This window comes from Cyprinus carpio, chromosome A10 (assembly GCF_018340385.1).
Source record: "Cyprinus carpio isolate SPL01 chromosome A10, ASM1834038v1, whole genome shotgun sequence".
In the NCBI taxonomy this organism is placed as follows: domain Eukaryota; kingdom Metazoa; phylum Chordata; class Actinopteri; order Cypriniformes; family Cyprinidae; genus Cyprinus; species Cyprinus carpio.
The window spans coordinates 7,050,155-7,063,593 of NC_056581.1; the positions used below are offsets into that span (position 1 = coordinate 7,050,155).

The following is a 13,439-nucleotide window of genomic DNA, read 5'->3' on the forward strand; positions in this document are numbered from 1 at the left end:
TTCCATTTGGGCAGAGACTTGCTGTAAATTAGATTAATGTTAAAGTGTCATGTTTCCAGGATTAGAAGATGAATTCAGACGAGTCTCTAGGTGTGTGATGGTGCTCAGCAGGTGGGCAGGGAAATGTGAGCTACACTCTCTTGAAGGCACCATTGATTCTGAGCTCTCTGCCATGTCTCTGCAATTTCTATAATCCCATTTTAACAACCCGACAAACACACACAGTGCAGGTCAATACAATATGACTTCCTGTTGTACTTCCTGTTGGGCTACTCCACAAATGTGACTCTTATCGTACACTATAACTCTCTCTCTCTCTCTACCAGTTATGAGCTATCGTCCATTTTTATAAAGCAGAATGCCACAGACGAGGCAGTGAACGTATGTGAAAGGGACAAGTAGTTTTTCAAGTGATTTTCCACCTGAACATACAGGAGAAACCTCCTGAGGCCTAAGTGACTGTGGAAAGGGGGGCGTTTAGGCCCAGTGAACAGGTGAGGAGGCACTACTGTGAGGTGTGGCGTATGGTCGCTGTGTTTGTCAGGGCTGATGGATGACTCTAGGCTGTTTCGGGATCATAGATGATTGGAAGATTGAGTTCAGGTGGGATGTAATCGGGTGTTAAATGAGACAAAGAGACTTTTTATTGACACTATTGGGAAGCAGAGGAGTGTGTACATTACCTAGCTGGCGTGGACAAAAAATGACATGCATGTGTGTGATTGCATGTACAGTATGATGCAAAATGAGTTTTTTTATGTGCGATGTTGCATGTGCCTGCAGTTCCGAGCCATCTCTCCTGTGCTTATTGACTTTGCACATAAGCCTTTGATGATGCTGTTTAAATTGCGCCATTGATTTTAATGCACCAATTACGTCTATAGTGTATGAGAGTCGATATGTGGGACAGCGGTACAAATAGCTGAATATGAAGAGAGCTTTAGTTCAGCAATTTTCTATGAGTCTTAAGTGCCCACGATCTGTAAAACACCTCACTTTCCTGAAAAATGTGCAATCAATACTGTGGAGAAAACCTTTTTAGGGCTTGCAGCTACATGCATTTTCTGCTGAATGAAAGAATAATCAAGTTTTTAATGTCTTGTGACTACAGGAAAAACACTCCACCTTTAGCATCATTACGTAGCTATACTGCCGGAAAATTTTGGAATTTGTGCACACATCGATCTCTGCGTCTTTTAGAGGCACAAATGTGTCTTGTGATAGGAGGGGACGGAGGGAGGTGGTGGTTTTGAGATGTGGCATTATTTGACAGTGTTTAATTGGATAGTGCATTTGAGAGGCAGCCGTCCCCGCCGCTGGGTTGGCTTCTAATTGCCAGCAGCACCGCGCTTAACGAAGCGAGCAAGAACGAGCGTGGGCGAAGGAAGAACAGAAAGAGAGAGTGGCCAGGTTTCTATGGCAACAGCACATAAACAGTAGGCAGTAGCCGAGGGGGTAGTTTCATCTTGAAGAAAGACCCTCTCTGCTGAGGCTCCCTCCACAACAAGAAACAAATGCCCCAGCCACACATAAACAAAACACCAGCAAAACGGCTCCTTTTAAAGCTCAGCCTGCAGAGTGTGAGGCGAAGCGAAAAGCTATCCATTAGAAGGAGATAAATAAAAAAAACTCAGTGGGTCCTCCCATCGTAGCCTTGGTTAAATAAGCCGCTATGAGCATCCTTGTCTTTGAAATGTGCTTCTATGTGGTCCAGAAACCAGCATCATCCTGATCTCAATTATTATTCATGCAGCTTCACTCGTTTCATCCGCCATCCTTGGGAACGTGTACGCTGTAGGTGATGTCAACAAGAAACTGAAGAACACCAGCAGAAAGGAAGGCTATCTGATTCATTAATCCTGACTGTTGAGTATCAGGTATTAAACGCTAATCCTTTGCCTTTTTGGGGAGTTGTTGTTCTCCTGGCGACCATTAGAGGGCAGCTTGGCCTTCTAAACTATCTTTCATACACTTGACAGCACAATATGCATTTCTCACATTCGCCTGTTTACTCACATACTTGCTTCAAATATTTACCTCACTTTCCATCTTGTACGTTTGATATTCTTTTGAACTTGTTTATGGCTCTCGCTTTTGAAAGCGTTTGTTTGCTGGCTCACATCCATTTATTTTTATCTGTGAAAGCTATCATTTCAGAGGTGCGCGAATTATGTTGTGGCATATCTGTAAAGACAGCGCACCAAATGAAAGCCGGATTGATTTATTGTCTTTCATCTCAGCGTTATCATCTTTACGCCTTCGTCTTTATTGTGCTGTCGAGTATTGGGAGGTCTTGGGTGTAATGGTTTAACTCCTTGTAGAGGAGAGAATTAGGTTTCCGAGACTGAGAAAATTTGGGGTCTTGTGTTTTTTGATCATTAATATTGATGGACAGCTTTTGTGAAGTGAGAGCTTCACATGACTAGATCTCACATTCGCTATTCTGTTCTATTAAGTTCCTGTCAGTCTGGCGAAACCGTAACCTTTTCCTCTTTCTCTGTTTACATAGGCAAAGAGACCCAGAATGGGAGAGAAAAAAATGGAGTCTTATATCTTTGTCAGATCAATTTGCTTTATTAATGAAAAAGCTTCATGGAGAGATCACAGTCCCTAGATTCATTCTTAAACAATGACTCACCAAGCAAATGTATTTCTTTTTTTTTTTCTTTTTTTTTTCTCACTCATTTTATTACAAACTTTGCAAGGACTTATTACAAGGGGTTTGTTTTCAACATGCGGAAACGGAACAAAACAAAACACATGGGAATCAAACAAACAAGTCGGATCGGACAATCCACTGTTCACAATAAACATAAAATCTGATAAAGCCCTCAGTGACGGGAGCCAGTGAATGACTACGGTGCAGGCATACGACGGCCACATTCACACTGACTCGGCAAAAAAGATCAATCCATCCAAGGCAAGATGTGCACATCTCAATAAACACTTTACGATTTTTATATGCCATCGGCTTTGTTTGTAAGATTTAAAAAGCTTCACTTGCATGTACATAAAACTGTACAAAAACAGATCATCACAAGCATTTTTAGTCCTATATAAATATAACCAACAATTAAGGATAACAAGTTTTGAACTCTCCTGCAAAAGACATACTTTCAAGGCAGCTGTCTTCAGTTTGGGGTGAATGGTGAAGATGAGTTTTGTGCAGTGAACGTCGCTTTTGTTCTCAAGGTTTCTGAACCGGCACTAACATTTCAGCAAGAACAGTAAACGGTTTCTACCAATTATCTTTGGAATTCATGCTCAACTCGTCGCCTGCTTGACACCACGCACGGGGGATGTGGAGAGCTATGTACAGAACACTTTTTAAGAGATGTTTACCACAAACACCAGTTTTTGTTAGTCTATGAAGAAAAGTCTCGCTCTAAGGATGAAGAAAAGACTCCCTCGTTCGTTACGGTCGTCTCGTCACATCCAGACATCTAACAGCGAAAGAGCACACATCTAAACACCAGTTTAAAAAACAACCACGAGAAGTGGACATTCCTCCATCTGTCCTCTGGCATTTTGGACCGAAGGACTCTAGGAGTCTAGCCTTAGAATTACTAGGAATAAAAAAGCCGATATAAAGCCAGAGGAGTCGAAACCTGCAATTCAGACTGCCTGACTCAGGTTGGCATCAGAGTGGAGGAAGGTCAAAACCTGCTTCACTCAGAGTTTGAATAGATGAAAGCCTTTAAGTGGTGGTAGAGTTTCGTGGTCATTTCTATCTTTTAGCCATGTTAAGTCCAGGTCAGCGATCTCACACGTTTGCCTGGGAAGCTTGCCTGCTGCGCGGAGGAGGAGAAGCGAGCTGGGCTAATTACGCTGGATCATGACTCTCGCTGGATTATATTTTTTCCTATCAGAGTCACTAAATGGCTTTGAAAACAGCATTATGTGCTTTCTTTCCTTAGGGCGGGATAATCATTCGCCTTATTTAATCATGGCTACGTCCGGTAATTTCCATACGTTTCAGCCTTAATTATTTGGCGAGAGATGCTGAAGGCAGTCGCAATGAGGTAAGTGCAGTGAAAAATGCGACTCGCTAAACAACTGAAGCCTTTGGACTGGGATCTTTTTCTGTGATCTGTGCTTCCTTTGGGGGCTGGAGTGTTCGCATATGCCAACTGCACCACACTCATTACTCACCCTAATTAAGGAAATGGCCATCGTCAACCCCCCTGCAGACACAAAGCGCGCTCGCCCAAGCGTCGGGATCTGGGCAGGTACTGCAGCAGGTATATTGAGGCGATGCACCGTGATGCAATAGTAATATAATGTCCATCAGATATATGGTCCTTGAGCACACTAGATAGTCATTGTCAAAATGGTCCCCCAGAGATTCTCTGAAACTTGGAGGGAGCCTCAGCTTAAGAGCAGGTTAGATAGTTAGCACAGTGTCAAAGAAAAAACTAACCTGAAGAAATTTCCAACTGATGGAGGACAGAATGATTATGTAAAAAAAGAAAGGTGGCTGAAAATAGGCAAATGGTGATGTGATCGTTTGTAACATTTGTTATTTTTTGATTGTGGGAAAAAAAAACATGCACAATTGACATGCGAAAGACAAGACAGGATTATCAGTCTAATTTGTCCATTGTGATTGTTATTTACAACTGTTTTTAAGGCATTAATACATTTGTTCTTCAAACAAAGTCTAAATAGGACACAAATATTTCATTTAAAACTGTAAAAACTATGTAAACAAAGAAAACTGGACCGTGAATATGAGTGTGGCAAAAAAGGACTCATTTGATGGAGACGAGGTGTGTTTGTGGACTTAGCACACACCGTCAGTTTAACAAAACTATACTGATAATTGGAAGGGAGGCAGGTGGTCTCCTCCTCACTGAGGCTGTGCTGTGTGAGCCGTAGGCGTTTTTGCAAGAGCCAGGCAGCATTTGCACTACAACGTGGGAGTTCAGGAGAGATTCACAGTGCCAAAAAACACAAGTTCTGCCGCATGACACAAAAGTATGCACGCACATTCTCACTTGTTGAATAGCGTGTTAATGTGCCAAAAGCCACATGTGTTACTTTTTGTGACAGTAGGTACCCTGACGCATGAATGCACACACCAGCATATGTTAAGGTCTGTCATATTGAGTTAATTGATGTTAAACCCACTACCCATTCTCCGAACGTACACCCACACACAGCTATACACCATGTTCCAGCGTCCATATGGACATACAGCACAGCAGGTGAGGAACTGGGCCCTAGAAGGGCACAACGAGGGTCATGACCACCCCCAGGACGTTTCCCCGTTCACTCCAGCTCATCTATTTATGTTCCCATATGGCCTTTCAAACCCTCAAAAGCAGTGGTACTGACACACACTTCAGGTGTCCAGCCTGATTTAGATGTAACTTTTGACCCTTTTTTTAATTTTTTTTTTTTTTTTTTTACTATTTTTCAACTTGAGCCTGATAGTAATATTCATATATTCACCATACAAATGTATTTACAGCATTATTACAGCATGTATAAAGACTGCTCTCCTCTGAGGACAGGATCAAGTTAAGAGTGTTAGACACTCTGTATGTGGCTCAAGACCCTTTTACAGCAGTATCTCCAGTCCACTACAGCACTTGGTAATCTAGTAGAAGAACCCATGAACATTCTGTAGGCTAGCGAAGCGAAAAGTCGGTTAGTCACGTAAAAGTATGCATTGTTTTTTTTTGATGGTATGCAAAAACAGTATAAAAAGTTTAAAGTAAGAGCAAAACATGTTAAAATTGATAATAAATAGATGTATGAATGAGTGAATGAATGAATAAATAAATAAATCTACTTTGACATTATGACGATAGTGTATTTTTCCACTATCCAATTTATATCCTGTCGCAAATTCGATGTTCTCTTTTCGAAACCGTGTCTCTGTAATTTCGATGTGCGTCAATCAAAGATGGTGGGTGTGGTTATCTCACAGGTATATCTCCCTTTTCGAGGTGTGATTGGAGGGGGGGCTGGTAGGCGGGAACTCTGATGTCACACTCAGAGGCACCTCCTCCAGTGGGGCGTGGTCACTGGGGGTGTGGTCACTACTGGAGTAGGCACTACGGGAAGGTGGGAGGCGTGGCCTGTTCTCCTCTCCTCCCAGCCTCAAGCTCCCATTGGCCAGGCGTCCCAAGCTCCCTCTCTCCTGATAAGGCACAAACGTGGACAGTTTAGGGGGATTGCGGGTCTTGCGGACAGGCGAAGGCTGACCAGGCATCCAACAGGCATCTGAGTGACCCAGCTCGCTGCACTCCTGACTGCAGTTTCCCGTCATGGCAACATCAGGCAGTGAGCGAATATCTGTGAAAGGAAGGCACACAAGAAAGCAGTCTTTAATGATGAGTAAATGATATAAAACAACAAAAAAACAACACTTTTTATAATATTCATTAAATAACTACCACCTGAATCAAACACACACAAAATACAACCCACCTATCAAAGAAAAAAAAAAACTAACAGGGAATACATAAAGAGCTGCCAGTGGTTGCTATGTACTGTGGTGTGGTTGCTATGTGAGAGGCAGTTGTTGCTATGCACATTGCTGTTGTTATGCACTGCATACTGGGATTTCTTCAGTGGCTACTGTGGGTCAGATTCTTCTGGTTTGATTCCTTTAAGTCATTTGAATTGAAATGGTTTCTTCATAGTGTGGACATGCCAATTGATGGTTGCTAGGTGCATTCTAATGTCTGCATGCCCACATATGTATTGGAAGTTTGGTGGCAAAAGGGCAAAAGTGCATTTCACTTTTCCCTGTATTTATGTCCCTTGGGCTGCAATTTCTCAATATACATGTCTTGACTATTTATACACAAATAAACATACAGGCATGCTTGCATTCAGTATCCTACATTCAACACTAAATGAGACCCACCAAGGGCCCTGAAGGAAAATTCAGCACTAAGGCTTATTGATTGGCAGGTCTGAAATTAGTGAGCCTCTGATTGCTATCCATTTTCCATTCCACTGTTCCCTAATTAATTAAATAGGGCCATGACCCAGTGACCTCATTCTGACAGAGCCATACAGAGAGCTACATTAACACACACTCCCTGTAATTCGCCAACCACATGCACTCTTTCTCAGGAGCCGTTCCACTCTGTGGACCACATTCCACACCCTTGTGAATTCACACCAGAGGTTTTCAATCTCTCAGTTATGAACCCACGTGGGGTTGCTGGAAATGCAGATGGAGTCATTTATCATAATCTGAAAAAAAAAAAAAAAAACAAAAAAAAACTAAAAACTGACATAAAATTATTTTTGTGACATAGATAAGAATTTCAAGTAACGCTGGGAATGTAGAATTTATGATGTAATACGATGCTGTTGCGATCTGTGCGCCAAGAGTGTGCACATCAATAATAGCAGACTCTTGCATGGTTAATGTAAATTCACTGCAATCATCTTCACCTTGATAAAAAATGTCATCCATCAGAACTTTACTACCATGACACTGGTTTGCTTTATCCAACCGAGAGATAGTTTGTGCATCATATGATCATCCTGTGGTTTGAAAACTCCTGTTTTAATATGATGGTTTCATTATAAGCGTGGTCATTATTATAAGGTGAACACCCAACTTAATAAATAATTTGAATCTAACTAGGTCATGCCAACAAATAGAAAAGTCAGCCAGCTATTTATCATACCCAACAGCACACTTTTATATATTCTTCAGTCATTAAAAAACATGATTTAATTACCTTGACCAAAAGTGAAAATAATAAACAGGACCACTGTGTCATTTTCTACAGAAATTTCAAACAGAAAAACAAAAACCCATTAAATATTAGATCAAATTAGCGCAGAATCTACATTACAGGTTGCTGCCCATTTGCATAGTGCTTTTCTCCAAATACATAGTGTTATATATTATATATATATATATATATATATATATATATATATATATATATATATATAAAGATGGCTATTCCCTGGAAAAAGTAGTTAGCTACTGGAAAAGCTACATTGTTTTAAAAGTACAGTAGCAGAGGTACTGTCAAGCTACTAAAAAATGTAGTAACGTTAGCAGCATCGCTACTCCCCAACACTGTTAAAAACCTCTGATCTGCACACTCTGCCTGCCATGTTACCTTTCTCTCCACTTTCGATTCTTGCTACAGTTTCAAACTACTTCATCTTCCAGAGACAGAGAAAATGAAGAGAAAAGTAGTGAAGACCCTTAAATGTGCAAGAGATCTACAGATGGCAGCCCTGAGGCGACGCTGGGGCCCAGGGGACATACCTCCACTGGCATTGAACATCCAGGAAGCTTAAATGCACTCATTAAAGAGAGCTCTGTGAGGCTCCACCGGCACAACATAACTGACAGTTCTCTCCACACGAAAACACCACACTGACCCTACCACCACAAACGTACTTATGCTTCAAAAAAACTCCTAATAAGCAGGAGCCGACATGGTCAATACATCAAAGAGGTCTGGAATAGGCTAAAAGAGGGCGTTTACTGGAGGAGGAAAGAGGCTTTATATTTCACCAAACGGAATAGATCAACTCGCCCCTCTGGAACAAACACATTAGAGTTCTACAGTCCTGTTTGTGTGCGTGTGAAAGGGCTAGATTGTGTGGGAGAAAAAAGTGTGTGGTGAACTCGGAATATAATTGAGCATGTGCATTAGAGGCGCAACCTGTGTGTGTGAGGGGTAGGATGTGCGTAGGAAAAGGAGCATGTGTGTTAGATGATGCTACTGTCTATGTGTTTGTGAAGTGATAGTGTGTGCACATGTGTTTGTGCAAGAAGGATGTGTGCTACAGATGGTGTTTGAAAAGTGAGGTGTTGGGAGTGTAGAAATGTGTGTTTGTGTGTGTGTGTGTTTGTGATATTCTTGAGGCTTTATGTAGGCAGGTGTGAAAACAGTTTCTTACATCTATTATCCATTACTGGATCTCATTTCTTCCAGTGTGTATATATATATATATATATATATATATATATATATATATATATATATATATATATATATATATATATATATATATATATATATATATATATATATAAATAGAATAATAATCAATTAAATGCAGATCTATTTACAATGATTTTAAGTTGTTTTAGGTGAACAAATGAAAACGGGAAAAGAAAGCATGCATTTAAATGTGAGTACATAAGAGACAAAATAGAAGGTGTAGTTTTTTATAAAGCAGTTACTGTAATTCTGACTCTAAATTCTCATTAAGTGTGTCACATTTGGACTGCAAGCAACTGTTCAGGTAATTAGTATGCTACATTGTGGAAGAGTTTATTTATTAAAAAACAAACAAACAAAAAAACAACAACTGAGACTATTTATTCACAATTGGTGTATTTTATAATATTTCAGTTCCTTACCAAACACCTTACCCACAATACAATCAGTAAGTGTGTTTACATGCACTTTACAAGACTTATTCAGTTGATTCAATTTTTAAAATGTCAGGCACACTGTTACACAAAGTTAATAAAACAAATATTACTGGAGCACATTATACAAAAAAAAAAAAAAAAAAAAAAATCTATCATTCTTTCTGCCTCAAGATTTCATGTTAAAATCAATGTGTTACTTGCCATTTCTTTGCAAATATTTTCTTAGTAAAAATTATTTCAAAGTACTAAATTTGGTTTTTGAGAAATCCAACACACAGACCCAAATAATGTGATTGTAGCTCGGCTTTGTCCAGCATGTATACACATTAATTAGCTGTAGAAGACTGTAGCTCAATTATAACCTCCCTTCAAAGCTTTGAGTAGCTTACTGCTTTCATAAATGTCATTTCACATCTTAAAGTTGTGTGTTTTGGTGTTTACTGTGATTGGCATTACAGGTCGACCTATAGTGGATTTTACAGATACCGATAGCTAGGTTGGGCCACACTGGCTGATATCGATTAATAAACTGATGGTTTTTAAAATGGATACTGTATGAAAAATAAAATAGTGCTTTACTATATATATATATATATATATATATATATATATATATATATATATATATATATATATATATATATATATATATATATATATAAAGCAGTACTGAACTATACTTTGTAAATGAATAAAAATATTAATTATATATTGATCATTAAAGTTAGTTCATGGTTCATTAATTAATGTTAACAGTAGCAACTTTAAAATTTAAAAATGTATTAGTAAATGTTGAAATTCACACTCTAACAAGGAACAATACTTCTACAGCTTTCATTAATGTTAATGTTACAAATGGACTCTTGTTGTAAAGTGTTACCATTTAATTTCAACATTCATGCTTAAAGATGGCCATCTTTAAATATCTACACAAACGCAATAGCATTGAAATTACATACTTATGGATGTTGTATGTATACACTCACACTTTATTTGCTTCTATTTTAGAACACTTGATTATTTCATCAAAATACAAAATATGTTAGTCACACATCAGGGAAAAGCACAGCGCTGCATTGTGTTGCGTTCAATTCAAGCGGCAGTCTAAAACAGTTTATTTAAACAACAAATGGGCAAAAGTTTACTTCAAGAATGAACAAAGTGGCACAGATGAGTTTTAAGTCCGGTGTTTAAAAAAAAGAGCAAAAGGAAAGAGAAAGACATTATTAGAGCCAAAGAAAGACAAATGTTTGGCTGAAAAAATGCAAAATACACAAATTTACAGCCTAGGGTCAAATCATTGTGTGCATGAACAATGATTTGGGATAAAATATAATGTCTTTTAATGGAAAACTGTGTAAATGGCGCAGCAGGATTTCTGTCGGCTGCATGAACTCATCAATGTGCTTTTTCACATCACTAGCTTTAAATATGCAACTTAGCTGGCTAACAAATACATTCATGTTACCAGCTGGATATAAACTAATGAAAATAGATGGTAGCAATTATGACATTAAAACAGCACGGCAGCCTTACATGTCAAAACAAACAACAAGGTGTCAGATTTCTGCCTCTAGAGACTGCTCTCATACTGTAATGACAGCAGGACCATCTCAGCCGCTCCAGCAACTGACGGAACCCGGAAAACTATCGGCATTGATTTTTGCCGATAGCGATAGTTCCAGCAATCAACTATCGTGCCGATTAATCTGCAAAACTGATCAATCGGTCGACCTCAAATTGGCATTGTGTATGGGGTTTGGACTATACATTGATGCTCTATCTGTACAACAAAAGCTTGAAACCATCTAGGTTTACAGCCTTAATCACAGCACATAACCAAAGGAATAAGAGACCAAAGGGAAGTTAGAAAAAGGAAAGATGAAAGAGCACAAAAAAGGTCAACTGCACGCTACAAGCACTTCGCCATGACCACCTTAGCATGCAAAACTTGCCCGTCCTTCGTTTTAAGACACAAATAAGGGTGGGTTTGCAGTGTTCTTGCATCAGGGAATCAGTGGGATGACTGGTCTCGTTGATCTGTGGCAGGTTTCCTTTCTGTCTGATCTCCAGCTGAGGGGTAGTGGGGAGGGGAAATGGGCATGTTGCTCTTCCTGAGATTTCACAGAACACCTCCTGTTTGATCCAGCATGCACACTTTCTAACGTACCCTCAGCCTTTTGTCCTCTCTCTGTCTCTCTGATCCTCTATTTCTAGTTCTTTTTCTGAATGACTCTCTTTACCTTGCTTTTATTCTCCCTCCCCCCCCTCCCTCTTTTACTTTCTCTCCAATCTGCCACTTTTTCTCTCCCTTCGTTACCCTCCCTCCCTCTCTTTCCTTCTACCTGCTGCTTCTGAGTGTGCCGCTGTGCTGTAATCAGCTGGAAATTACAGTCCAGTTCACAGAAAAGCACACCAGACGAAAATAATCTGACTCCACAATTGTCCACAGTTTTAATCAAATGTGCGAAATGCTCTTGTAATTATAAGAATCTATTATCAAAAATCAGATGCCCTGTGGTTAACCACGAAAAAAAAAAAAAAAATGATGTCTATATTTCTGTAATAATTTGTGGCAGCCGTCTTCTTGCGGAGGGAAAATGACACAGCTTGGTTTAGCCTGACATGCTGAGGTTATTATCAGACACAGAAGCTACTCTAACAAGCTGGCACTGCTGAGTACATCATGCTCCTTTCGAGAGCAACCAGGAAAGACAAAGAAAATGAGAGAAATCAGCCGAGAAAATAACACAAAATAAGACAGATCTTGGAATCCTACACATAATAGCAGACACATCCTAAGAAGGATACATATTTAAGAAGTAATGATGGCAAATTTCCAGGTGCTGAAGCATTATGGATGTCTATTATCCTGTGTTGTTTCTGTGACAAGGACATTTCTGTTGCTCTATGAAAGTAAGTCATTTCTTGGTTACAAAACCCTTCATATTTGGAGTGAGAGGGGCTTTTGAGGGCACAAGAAGTAGCATTTCAACCAACTGATCATCTTTCAATCACTACCGACTCAGTGTGGAGCTTTTGTTAAACTAATCTCAGCCTCTAAATTTTTCACTCCAGAAAGTGCAAAAAAGATTTCAAGGAAGATTTGATTCATTATTGAACACAGCACTACTCTATTTTTGTACTTGTGAGTGTGTTGATTATTACTTGGACCGTTTGGTTTGCTGCAATTGTCTTTGGTGTCCATTTTCCTCCTTCAGTGTTTGGCATGCTGTGCCATGCATTTCCATTTCTGTTTCCAGAACGAACAGAATGGATGAAAAGCTTCTTCTAGAAGACCTAAAGAACCTCCAAGTAAAGGTCTGTGTGGGATTGATTTTTCAGTCCCGTTCCTACAAGATTATGTCCCATTGGAGAATATCCAACCCTGCAATTGTAAACAATTTCTGCCTTAAAATAAATTGTAACCTTTACTTTTAATTGTGGGAGTCCCACGAGTGATTTCTTTCTCCTGCTTCCTGCACACACATCGTTATCTTCCCTCTTGCACTCAGAAATTCAGAACTTGTCCCATGCTGCACTCAGCTTCGTCGAATGCAGACCTCTACCTCCAAGAGAGGAAAGGGAGAGAGGTTTGGAGGTAGTGTGGCCATTTTGATGAACTGATTAGCCACTCGCTTCTGCCAGGTCCTCCTGATGGGCAGCAATTTTTGGGTAGGGATCATTTTCCTCTTGGCGCCGGAGTGGTGCTGCTTGGCTGTAGCCTGTCCTGGGTTTTATTATGGTGATTGCTGGCACTTGCATGGTCATATCTGGCTTTGATGCAACACACTTTGGCACTATCAGTTTGCTGTTGGATTATGGGGTAACAATTAAAGTCTGGCTTTCTGGTCTGTGACTGTATAATCACAAAGCTTTAGAGCAGGGAGCGAATGGGCAATGGTGTGTATGGCCGCATCAATACGTGCAAGGGAACTTGACTGTGCTCTGTCTGCAGATTTACAGCGTATGTTTGACAACACAGACCGTGTTGTCTTTGGCTTGCTGGTGAAGATGGAGAGCAGCCGCAGTGGACTTGCTCCTCTCAGCACTGCTGAAA

At 39.9% G+C, this 13,439-nt stretch overlaps 1 protein-coding gene across 2 annotated transcripts in view; it reads right to left on the reverse strand.

Moving 5' to 3' along the window:
* Positions 1-3,863: 3,863 nt before the first annotated feature.
* The window catches only part of LOC122146417 (protocadherin-1-like), a 75,328-nt gene continuing 65,752 nt past the window's right edge, over positions 3,864-13,439 (reverse strand). For both annotated transcript variants that reach the window (XM_042764916.1, XM_042764915.1), the window contains exon 5: positions 3,864-6,303. In XM_042764916.1, coding sequence (XP_042620850.1) covers positions 5,930-6,303 — 374 coding nt within the window. In that variant the 3' untranslated portion in view covers positions 3,864-5,929. The remainder of the gene's footprint in view (positions 6,304-13,439) is intronic.